This window comes from Passer domesticus, chromosome 10, assembly GCF_036417665.1.
Source record: "Passer domesticus isolate bPasDom1 chromosome 10, bPasDom1.hap1, whole genome shotgun sequence".
Classification (NCBI taxonomy): Eukaryota; Metazoa; Chordata; class Aves; order Passeriformes; family Passeridae; genus Passer; species Passer domesticus.
Genome location: NC_087483.1, coordinates 28,239,011 through 28,250,713, shown reverse-complemented (window position 1 = coordinate 28,250,713; position 11,703 = coordinate 28,239,011). Strand labels below are relative to the sequence as shown.

At 65.9% G+C, this 11,703-nt stretch overlaps 2 protein-coding genes across 3 annotated transcripts; one reads left to right on the top strand and one right to left on the bottom strand.

Annotated features, from left to right (window-relative positions):
* The first annotated feature begins 51 nt into the window (after positions 1-51).
* Positions 52-11,633, top strand: PNKD (PNKD metallo-beta-lactamase domain containing). Of its 2 annotated transcripts, XM_064434864.1 has the most exons (10): positions 52-194; positions 705-918; positions 8,881-8,996; positions 9,198-9,310; positions 9,542-9,600; positions 9,739-9,831; positions 10,045-10,208; positions 10,316-10,402; positions 10,512-10,627; positions 10,818-11,633. In XM_064434864.1, the coding sequence occupies exons 1-10, from the start codon at positions 167-169 to the stop codon at positions 10,989-10,991; spliced, it is 1,164 nt and encodes a 387-aa protein (XP_064290934.1). In that variant the 5' UTR covers positions 52-166; the 3' UTR covers positions 10,992-11,633. The 2 variants fall into 2 exon arrangements, with proteins under 2 accessions (XP_064290934.1, XP_064290933.1); XM_064434863.1 differs by lacking the exons at positions 52-194; positions 705-918 and adding an exon at positions 7,784-7,938.
* On the bottom strand, positions 1,642-7,565 carry TMBIM1 (transmembrane BAX inhibitor motif containing 1). Its single transcript, XM_064434866.1, has 12 exons — positions 7,374-7,565; positions 4,235-4,479; positions 4,051-4,133; positions 3,916-3,980; positions 3,738-3,791; positions 3,566-3,616; positions 3,368-3,407; positions 3,203-3,240; positions 2,894-2,981; positions 2,690-2,785; positions 2,400-2,453; positions 1,642-2,303 (listed from the first exon to the last, which is right to left on the bottom strand). Exons 2-12 carry the CDS (start codon positions 4,449-4,451, stop codon positions 2,160-2,162), a joined length of 930 nt encoding a protein of 309 aa, XP_064290936.1. The 5' UTR covers positions 4,452-4,479; positions 7,374-7,565; the 3' UTR covers positions 1,642-2,159.
* Positions 11,634-11,703: the final 70 nt, after the last annotated feature.

Sequence of the window (11,703 nt, the reverse complement as noted above, 5' to 3'; positions counted from 1 at the left end):
TCCCGCCCCTTCCGCCAGCACCGCGGGCCGGCCCCGCCCCGCGCGGCGCACCCTGGGAGATGTAGTTTTCTGACCGCTGACCGCGCGGCGCCGCCCGCTGACAGCCCCCGTGTGGCGAGACTGCAGCTCCCGGCATGCAGCGGAGCCGCTGGCGCACCCCGGCACCATGGCGGCGGCGCGAGGCGGATTGCGGGGTAACGGCGGGCGGGCGAGCGGGTGGGCAGGAGCCGGGGGGGCAGCCCCGGGGCGGGGGAGCCGGGACCGTTCCGCCACCTCCCTCACGGCACTGCGCCGCGGCCTTCGGCACGAGCGCCCCGCGACGCCCCGCCCCGCCGAGGTCAGGACTTAGGGCCACGCCCCCGCTGCGCTTGGCCACGCCCCGTTGTGTTGGTCACGCCCCCGGGTCAGGCCCCGCCTTGGAGCGCCCCCTGGCGGAAGGGCAGGGAGATAGGGATGGACGGGGAAAAGGGCAGGGAAGAGACAGGGAGAAGGGCAGGGAGAAGGCAGGGAGAAGGCAGGGAAAAGGCAGGGAGAAGGGCAGGGAGAAGGCAGGGAGAAGGCAGGGAGAAGGGCAGGGAAGAGACAGGGAGAAGGGCAGGGAAGAGGGCCCGGGTAAGGGCAGGGACAGGAGCTTCAGGCAGCCCGGGCTGGGCCCCCCACACTCCCCCCATGGCTGCCCCTCCCTCACGCCTCTCTCCCCACAGGACTCCTGCTGGCAGCAAGAGCTTCGGCGTGTCCTGCCAAGGCCTGGGGGCGGCCGGACGCCCGGGGCACACGGCTCTTTGGGCAGAGCTGCCCCCGGCCAGCCGGACAAGGCGGCAGGCAGGAGCCCGGCAGCGGGGGGCTCCCCGAGGGCGTGGAGTACATCCCCACACGCAAGAAGGGCAAGAACCCCATGAAGCCGGTGGGGGTGGCCTGGTGAGTGGCTCAGCGGCTGGGACAGCGTCGGCTCTGGGGGGCTGTGCTGCTCTGTGGGCTGGAACGGGGGTCTTGGGGGTCTGTGGGGCTGAACAGGGCACTGTCCATGCAGCCCCGGCGTGGCACAGCACCCTGGCCTCCCACTGACCCTCTCACTCCATCTCCTTGACCGCTGGCTGTCCTGCAGGGCCATTGGATTGCCTTCCGGCATCATCCTCTTCCTCCTGACCAAACGGCAAGTGGACAAAAACCGCCTGGAGCAGCTCAAAATCCGCCGAGCAATGATGGAAGCCAACCAGGGCGAGTACGAGACGGAGCGGTACAACAGGATGGTCAGGGGGGCATAGCCAGGCTGCCACTGCCACCCTGGAGGGACTGGCCAAGGTGACACCAGCCCCGTCGAACACGACAGTGGCATCTGCCCTGCATGTGCAGACCATTGTGGAGCTGAATAGGGACAAATAAAGTGAAACAGCTCAGTGCCACTGTGGTTGCTCCCTCAGTGCTCAGCTCCGGGCTCTGCCTGGCCCAGCAGTGGGGGCCGCAGCTGGGCTTCTGCCCACAACACCAGGGGCTACAGGCAGGGGAGGGAGGCCGGGCCTGGAGCAGTTTGACCTTGGTTTTCCCATCCCAAATCAGTGTTTGTGCTGCACCAGGCTGCAGCCCCCACTGGGTCTGCCCACGGGTTTTTTGAGGGAGTTGCCACACGAGTGAGACCGGGACTGTCTGGAAAACTGAAGTGTTTTATTTAGCAAGTGCAACTTGGCCCACATCCGTGGCTGCAGGGCCTCTGCAATGTGAGCTCTGCCACGGAGGTTCCAGCTGCCCCCTGCCCACACGGGGCACAGCCACAGCTCGGGGAGGGGGCATGGCCAGAGCCACGTTTAAGGCACAGAGTGAATGACACCAACTGTTCTCTGCCAAAATTCCCAACATGATCCCAGCGGCCGCTGCCAGCTCCCTGTGCCCAGGCAGGGCTGTGACATTCCGCTGCCAGCCCAATGCCATTGGCACAGCCTCGGTAAGCAGTGCCAGAGCTGGGCTAAACTGCCTTAATGCTGGCAGCCAGTCCTCCCCACTGCCCTCAGAGCTTGCTGGGGGATGATCAAGGGAAGCCCTTTCCTTAGCAGCCTACAGGTAGGAATGCCAAAGCATTAAGAGTCACAGTAAGCAGACTATCCTGTACAGAGACCAGAGGAGGGGTGAGGGGCAGCTGGAGAGGGACAGGAGGGGTCCCAGGGCTAATCCCGGCCCACTATCTGCAGGATGAAGGTGAAGATGTAGATGATGTCAGTGTAGATGGTGAGGGCACCGTAGACATACTCCTCGGGGCTCAGTGTGTTCTTCCTGTTTCCCAGCACGAGTTGGGTGTCATAGGCAAGGAACTGCAGGGACAGAGCGCGTCAGGCAAGGACCAAGGAGGAATTCCTCCCTCCCAGTCCCTGCCCCACACCCTGTGCCCGCTCCAGCTGCCAACTCACCAGTGTGAATGCGATGGCGCCGATGGCTGCGTAGAGCATGTGGAGCCAGGGCACCTGGCGGGAAGGGAACACGAGCAGGGTGAGCCGGGCTGCTGGCAGGCAGCAGGGCAGGTCCTGCCCGCACCCAGCTCTGAGGAGCTGCTGCCGATGCTGACGCACCCTTCCCCTGCAGGCAAGCTGCCTTCCACGGTACCACACCCTGCTTCCCAGCAAAGGGACCACCCAAACCCCTCTGCATCAGCCCTGGGGCACCCACGGCACCCCGCAGCCCCTCTCTCCTGCCCACTCACGTATTTGAAGGAGAGGACGATGGCAGTGATGATCCCGGTCACCATGACCACGATGCCCAGCACGCAGAACAGCCCCGGACACGACGTAAAATCCACCTGATGGGGGCACACACAAATGTCACAGCAGAGCCCAGGGTGTCCCCACTGACCAGCTCCCCACACCTGGCCCATGGAGGGCAGGGCAGGGTGCATGCCCCTCCTTGCCTTGGTCTGGAAGCAGAAGATGGTCACAACGATGGCCACAATGGCAGTGATGATCATGGCAATCAGGACAGCTTTCGTCTCGTACATGCTACAGACAAACAAAGTCACCTCCCCCTTCAGTATCCTCCCACCAGAGGGGTGCTGGAGACCCTCCCCCACAGCCCCAGTCCTGGACAGGAGCTCTGCAGTCCCTGAGCCCAAGGGACTGGAGCGTGCCCTGGCTCCTGGCAGCCTCTCAGCTGAGCCAGCTGCATTGTGGAGGACAGGAGGGACCCCAGATTCTGTAACAGCAGGGTCCCCAGGGCGTACCTGGCAATCGTGCCTGTCATCAGCCCCATGGCCAGCGTCTGTGGGAAAGAAGGGTGAGCTCAGCAGGCTGCCCACATGTCCTCCTATCCCTCCCAGCACACCCAGGGGGAGCTGGGGTGCCATGGGGGCACCACCAGGACCCCTTGCCAGTCCCAGCCTACTCACAAAGATGCTCAGCAGGATAATATTCCAGGGGAAGCGTCTCCTGAGGATGAAACAGGAGAGAGGTAAGCTAGTGACAACAACCATGTCATGTCCCCCTTGCCCCCACCACCCAGGGGCAGCCCCAGGCAAGAACCTATCTTGATGCTCTGGAGACACCCCCATACCCACACCCCCCACCCGGGGGCCCTAGGGACTCACCGGGGACCCTGGCAGCAGGCCAGCACCAGGTAGGTCACCAGGAACACAGCACTGAGAGGAGAGACAGCGGGTGTGAGCCCCACAGCCCCCACCAGGATCAGCCCCTGGGATGGGAGGCTGTGGATGGGGGGACACGAGCTGGGGGGAGCGAGCCAGCAAAGCCCCTACTCACTATGAGGCGTAGTAGATGGCAACATTCCTCTGGACAAAGGAGCGGACAGGGTGGCTGTGGGACAGGAGGGACAAGTGTGAGGGAGAGGAGACAGCAGCTGCTGTCCCCTCTGAGCACCCCAAGGAACACAAGCTCCTCTCTATTTCAGGACAAAGGTAAGGAGGAACCCTCTACTCACACAAAGGTAAACACAGAGATGATTCCCACCGTCACCAGGAGCTGCAGGGAGATGATGGCATAGACCTGCAAGAGACAGGGGGGTCAGCACTTGTCCCCCCACCCTGACAGGTGCCCCTGGCCCCCTGGGACTCACCTTGCGGATGAAGGCGTGCCGGACTTTCCTGTCGTCCCAGTCAACGGATTGGAAGGGAGAGCCATCCCCAAGGCCACTGTCACCTGTGGGGGACACCCCTCAGCACCAGGGTCAGCCATGCAGCCCCTCACAGCAACCCTGTTTCTAGCACCCTCCCCCAAACAAACCAGGGTGCCCCACTTACCAAACCGCATAGGCATGCTGGGCATGGCCATGCCCGGGTGAGGGTACCCCCCTGAGGCTGGATACCCCCCGGGCTGCCCGTACCCCGCCCCTGCAGGGTATCCCCCAGGCTGCGGGTACCCCCCTGCGTAGTGGGGGGGCTGGGGGTACCCCCCGGGGGCCGGGGGGTACAGGGGGTTCTTGTCATCGTAGAGCGGGGGTGCGCTGGGATTCGACATGCCGGCTCCCTGCACCTCCCACGGGCACCTGCAGGGGACAGAAGACGAGGGGCTCAGCACAGGTGACCCTCCCCGGGCAGGACCTGTTCCTGGTGAGAGGAGCCACAGGCGCAGGGACAGAGGGGATCGTGCAGCCACAAAACCTCCCCCTCCCACTTTAATAGCGGCTCCTAATTAGTAAGGAGAAGTTGGCCTCCGTGCCAGTGGGTCAATAACAAACGAGGGATGTCCCCTTGGCTGGGGCCACCCGCATTCCTGTGCCCTGAGTCCCCGGGACCTGCGTCAGTGGTCAGCCGCGGGCAGGGCACAGCCACGCGCTGACTCAAGCTGCGTCGAGGACGTGACCTTTCCAGAAGGGATCTGACCTCTCCTTAAAGCCCGCCCTGAGACTGCCAGGGAGGAAGGAGCAGCACCCCGGGCTGGGCTGTGGCTCCTGGTAGCACCACACTGAGGACAAATGGCACCACCCTGCCAACTGCCTGGGATGGAAACACAGGGGCTGATCCTCGTCACAGCCACGCAGATCCCACTGCACCTCCCATTTTGGGGCTGTTCCCTACCCAACAGCTGCATGTGTCACACAGGGGCTCCAGAACTCCTGGGTCCCTTTATAAGGGGATGTGACACCCACATCACCTCTACAGGAGGTGGACTCTTCCTCAGGGAGTGGAATTGGGACCCCCTGGGGCTGAGCTCCCCTCCTCGGCCACACCAGGCCCCCTCACAGAGCCCCCGGCAGCTGTGAGCAGGCAGCCCGGGCTCAAGGCCAGCTGGGCTGGTCCCAGCAGGAGGAGGAGAAGGAGAGCAGGATCTCCAAGGCCAGGAAAACAACAGCGCTGCCAGTGGAGAGTGCCAGGCCTTTACCCACCTCCCACCCCCTCAGTACTGGCACCCCAGACCCCAGGAAGGTGCCAGGATCCCCCACCAGCCTCCTGCCCGCAGCGGTGGTGTGATCCTGGGACCATCCCAAGGAAGGAATCAGGATCTGATCCTAACCAGGACCAGGCGAGGAGGGGATTGGGCACTTCCTCCTGTGTGACGCAGTGCTTCCCGTAGCCGGGCTGGACAGACGGCGACGCCGAGGGCACACCCATGCCTGCCATGCCGGCCTGGGGGGAGCAGTTCCGTGTCTGTCCCTCCATCCAACTGCGCCAGCCATGGCAGGGCTGCCACAGTCACACTGCCCTTCGTCACCGCGATGACGACAGCGCCCAAAATAAATAACCGGCGTGGCAGTGACCACGCGGACAGGAAGTTCACTTTCTCCACACTGTGGTTTCCCAGAAAGCACAGGGGACCCCCTGGTCCTCATCTGCGGGGTCAGGCAAGGCCCAAAATAGGACCTTAACCCTAGGAAAGCCTTGTGACTGACACTGAAGTTACAGGGGAACCAGAGTCCCCGGAGGGAGCCCAGGTGTCTGGGGAAAGCGGGGTGCATTTGGCCAGCAGCAGACCAGCAGGGTCCTACCCTGTGCCCACGACCAGCCCCTTGTGACTGCTCCAGTCCCTCCTGCTTCCACCGCATTGGGGTAGCCTTGGGCACAGGGAGGGAACCAGCCTGACAGGTCCCAGCAGCTGCCACACCCAGGGAAGCAGGCAGCCGAACCCTCCTGGGTCCATGGCACCGCACGGTCCCGAAACAGGTCACCAGTGAGATGGCAGAGGGCAACCCGGGGCCAGCTCAGTGGCATGACACGGTCCCTGGGGACAGGGTGCTACTCTGCACTGGCAGCGTGACTCAGCACAGATAAGGCACATAGAGCAGGCACATGGGGCACAGCCAACCATCATCCCTTCCACAATCTCACGGGTAGCACAGGGTTGTGTCCCCACCATCCAGCGTGGCACTCCTGCCAGGCTCAGGCACCTCCCACCAGCTCCACAGGCTGTGGGGGAAACACAACCACCTTAGGAGGGGATCATGGTTTGGAGCACAGGACAGAGCTCCCCACATTCAGGCTGCCTGAGAAAGCACCTCACTCTTGAAGAACTCAGAAGCTGCCACCAGTGGAGCACAACACAGCCTAGTATGGCACAGCACAGAGTGGCACAGCCTGGTACAGTGCAACAGGGCACAGCTGCCTCCCGCAGCACAGCACAGCTCAGTACAGCACAATCCAGCACAGCACAGCACAGCTTGTCCCAGCCCGGCCCGGCCCAGCCCAGGCCAGTCCTGCTCAGCTGACACGAGAGGGTCAGTACGGCCCACCCAGGCTGGATGTCCCCCTGGCCCACACCGCTCACACACGACACAAAGTTGCTGGGGTTCAGCATCACCACTCCCACATCCCTGCCCCTCTGCAAGCTCTCTCCCGGGGGCACAGACATGGGACAGAGGAGTCCTCCTGTGTCCCAGCCCCGGCACCCCCACACTACCCAGTGCTGGTCCCCACGCACCCCCATGGTGTCACCCCCACACCCTGCCGGGCACAAACCCGCGCCCACCCCCCGAGACACCCCACGGGTCCGTGAGGACACCCTCCACAGCCCAAGCGTCGCTGCCCTCCCACGAACCACCCCGCACTACGCCCGATTCCCTGCCACGCCATCGCGTGGGTTCGGAAAGCAGCACCGGTGCTACAGAGGGGTCCCGCGCGGAGGGGTCCCGTCCCCCCGCGGCACCGCGCCCCGTCCCCCTCCTCCCGCCGCCGGACCTCCACCCGACGTGCCCCCAGGACTCGGGGACGGGGGAGCGGGGTGTCGCAGCGTCCCCGCTGTTTAGCGACCGGCCGCCCACTCCCGCCCAGTCCCCGTCGGCCTCCGGGACAGCCCCTCGCCGGCCGTGGCACCGGAGCGCGCAGGGCCAGGGGGGTGGGCGGACGAAGCGGGCGGAGGGGGATCCAGAGATCGAGGGGGACCGCCGGGGGCCGCAGGCGGGACTCGGGAGCGGCGGGGGGCGCGGAGCGGGGCGGGCCAGCCTACCTGCTGCGCGCTGCTCCGCCGGCTGCGGCCGCCAAAGGACGGGACGGGCCGGGACGGGTCGGACGGGACGGGGCGGGGGCGGCCACCGCCCACCGCGCCCTCCCGCGGCGGCTCCGCGCCCTGCACCCGCGGCGGCCGGCACCGGCGGGGCGCTCTGCCGCCTGTTGCTCCCGGGATGCCCCCGCTGGCCCCCGCCCGTGCCCCCGGGACTTCCTTCCCGCCGGCTCTGACGTCACTCAGGGACCCCCTTCCTCGCGCAGTGACGTCAGAGGGGGACACCCCTCCTGGCGGCGGGGGGGAATCCCCTCCTCTCGGCGGGTGACGCCAGCCTGTGTCCCCCCCGCCCCCCCCGGCCGCTCCCGGTGCGGCGGCGGCGGGGCCGGCAGGGGGCGCGGCGCGGCGGGCGCGTGACGCCGGTTGGCGGCATGGCCGCGGGGCCCGGCGGGGCGGCGGCGGCGGCCGCGGTGCGCGGGCTCGGGGCCGCCTGCCTGCGCCTCCTCCGCCGCGCCCGCCGCGCCGCCGCCGCGCTCATGGCCTTCGCCGCCCCGCTGCTGTTCCGCCTGGGGTGAGTGAGCGAGCGAGCGAGCGAGCCAAAGAGGGAGCGGTCCCCCTGCGGGACCCCCGCAGCGAGGCAGCCGCCACCGCCCGCCTTTGTGCTGCCGCCGGGAGGCAGGGAGGGCCCAGCAGCGCCCTCCCCTGCCGGTGCCGAGCGCCCGGGGAGGAACCGGCGGCCGCGGCGGCGCGGAGAGAGCGGGCTGGGGCTCGGCGCGCCCCGCCGGGGCAGCGGGGGCGGGCGGTGCCAGCGCGGCCGCCGGGGCCGCGGATCGGCCACCCGCTCCCCCCGCGCCGTGCCGGTCGCCTTCTCTCGAGTGTCACCGCTGACCTGCCCCGGCGCCCCGGCCGTGGTGCCCGGTGCTGCAGGAACCCCTGCTCCCCGGTTTCGGGCTCCCACCGCTGCTGCAGGGATCGCTCCCGGTGTGCCATCCAGGGGTGCCCTCGGCCGGGAATGGGCTTTGCAACCCGGGTCTTTACATGTCCCTCATTGCACCATTCTCCGTCCCGTCCCAAATTGCTGCTGTGCAAACGGGGAGGTCCCTCCGAGCCCCGCAGCCTTTGCACCCTCGCATGCACGGGGCATTTCTTGCCTCCCTTTTCCTCGGCCCATTCTCTTTTCTGATTCCCCTGACCATGGCAAGCTTGGGCATGTCCCCCCATTGGAGTATGGGGAGGAACAGCCAGCTCCAGCCCCTCCTGGTGAGCACCCCGCAGCAACACCCCCCCCCAGTCCTTGCTGCTCGAAGGAGCTGGAGGATGCCTGTTCAGGGAACCAATCCTGCCCTCACTGCACATCTGGGGTGTGCGGTACACACACACCGCCTGCAGCGCCCCTGAATGAGAAAGTGGCCCTGTGTGTGTTCCCTGTGAGAGTCACAGCCCCGGCAGTAGCCCCCTTCCCAAGCGGGCTCCTTAGGGGAACTGGGGTTTAATGCCTGTCTGCCCTCCCTAGGTACAGCCTGTACGCCCGCACACGCCTGGGCTACCTCTTCTACCAGCGGCAGGTGAAGAAGGCCCGGGAGCGGTACCCGCACGGCCACTCCGTGCCCCAGCCCTACTGCCTCCCTGGTGAGTGCTGAGCCCCCCACACCGCGCCCTGCAGTGCCCCCAGCGCTGGCACTGTGGGCTGGGGAGGGGGTTGCCATCACCGAATTGCCCAAAGCATGTTTAACAAAGAATTTGATGTAAGATGTGGGGAGCTTGGCCTGGACTCCCCCTTTTCCAGCTGGAGGGGGGATCATGCTGTGATTCTGTCTCTTCCCCCCACAGGGGTGAAAATCCTGCCCATTCCCGTACTCTCCAACAACTACAGCTACCTGGTCATCGACACTGGCTCCAGCCAAGCGGCTGTCATCGACCCCTCTGACCCGCTGGCTGTGCAGGTGAGACCCCCACAACCACTCTGACCTGGTGTTTGCAGGTCTCCAGGTGAGCGGGTGCCATGTCTCTGTGTTTCGGCATTAGAGGGGAGCAAATCTGCCCCTAATATGCAGCCCTTCGTGCCCAAGGCAAGACTGGAGCTGACGGGGAGCTGGGGGAGCCAGGGTTGAAGGGAAAACTGGTCCTTGGGTTTCCTGTCCCCCCTAATCTCTCTGTCTGTATTTCCTCCCCAGGCTGCCATTGAAGAAGAGGGGGTGATGCTGGAGGCCATATTCTGCACACACAAACACTGGTAAGGGCAAGAGGTGGCCCTGGAAGGGTTGGTAGCTGCTGTGGAGACAGCCCCACCTGAGGTGACCCCCAGCCCTGCCCCATTTCATGGGGGGAGTATGGGGGGTACATTTAGGGTCTCTGACCTCCCTGTCTGCAGGGACCACAGCGGAGGGAACGAGGCTCTGTGCCAGAAGCACAGCTCCTGCAGGGTGTATGGCAGCGCCCTCGACGCCATCCCACAGCTCACCAAGTAAGTGCTGCACCCCCCTAGCACCCCGGTAAATCTGGGGGGAGCTTCATTCCCAACCACCACTGTCTGCAGCACTCAGGCACCATTTCCACGTTGGGCAGAGACCTGGCACGCTCCTGACACCAGCGTGCCAGCAGGGTTGCCAGGGGAGGGGTGTATTTGAGGTGCTGGGGCTGGGGGAGCACCCTGACGGTGCCCCTGCTCCGGGCACAGCCCGCTTGCAGACAGGGAGAAGGTGACCGTGGGCTGCCTGACCTTTGAGGCGCTCGCCACGCCGGGCCACACCGTGGGCCACATGGTCTACGTGCTGGACGGGGGCCCCTTCGGCAGCCCCCCCTGCCTCTTCTCCGGGGACCTCCTCTTCCTCGCTGGCTGTGGTGAGTGCACCCCACCCCAGACAGGGGCTTGGGGGTTATCCCATCCTGGGATGGGCGTAGGGGTACCCCCCAGACCCCCCATGACAGGCAGTTGTGTGGGGGTCCAGGCAGGCCGTTTGAGGGCTCCCCTGAGACCATGCTCGCCTCCCTGGACGTGGCCATGGGCTTGGGCGAGGACACGCTGCTGTGGCCAGGTGAGTGTCCCCAGCAGCAGGGCAGAGCTGCTGGCGTCCCCCTGGTCCCACTGCCAAGGGGGAGAGCTGGGTGGGGGTGATGCTAAGGGCTGCATATGGGGGTCCACAGGCCACGAATACGCACTGGAGTGCCTGACCTTCGCCACCCTCCTGGAGCTGGACAATTCCGCGCTGGAGGAGAAGCTGCAGTGGGCAGTGCAGCAGCGCCAGGAGAAGAGGAGCACGGTGAGGCGTGGGGGTCCCTGCATGCAGCACCCACCACCCCAGCCCCTCACGGGGTTCCCTTGGCAGGGATGCTGCACCCCAACACCCTCTTGCATGGTGGTGCCATAGGGGCAGGGGGCTCTGGGGGCGTTCCCAGCTCCCTGCCGGGGGTGCTGCCTCCAGCAGGGGAGCTGAGCAGCTGCCCCCACAGTGCCCCTCCACGCTGGGGGAAGAGCAGAGCTACAACCCCTTCCTGCGGACGCACCGGCCGGAGCTGCAGGAGGCACTGGGACTGTGGCAGGGCGGCGGGGAGGACCCCGACGCCTTCCGTGCCCGTGTCCTCAGGGAGGTGCGGAGGCGCAAGGACCTCTACCAGGCCACCTAGATGTCCCCCACTGCCTGGTCCCCCCTTTCCATGGGGCCGGGTGATGGCAGGGCACAGGGAGCCCAAGACTGTGTGGTTTGTTTTGCTGTGAATCTCCCTCCTGGGGTGCAGGGTAGGGGGAGGGGGAAGAGTGGACACCCCCTCAAGTGGGCACCCCACAAGTGATCCTTGCCTTTGCTCCCTTGAACTTGGGGGTCACCAGCTGTCACGTAGAAGCACCTCAATCCCCTCTCGGGGGGTCTGTAGCCCCCCACCTCACTGCTGGGGCTATAGGAACGGCACCAAGGGCTTCTCCTACAACCCCCCTCCACTCCCCCATTTTTCTGGGAGTCTCCAATTTCCCCTCCACCACCACTCAGCCCCCTCCCCTTAAGTCCCCAGTGTTGTGCATCTCCTTAGTGGGGGCTGGGATAGAGCCAGCAGGGGGAGGCGGGCCGGCAGTACTACCTCCAGGCGAGGGGCTCCCCTGCAGCACCCCATCCTTGAGGCCGGAGCCCCCCTGTACGCACATACACGCACACACACACACACTGGGACGGGGCCACAGGCTCGCACTGCTGGGGTGTGGGGGGTGCTGCTTCACTGGGGATCGGAGCCACAATCACCCCCAGGCCCCAAATAAAAGACTGGATCCATTTTACACCTGTTCGTGCCTTTCTCCCCTCGCCGGCGGGGCGCGGCCCCTTTAAGGGGCGGGGCCAGGGCGTTGCCG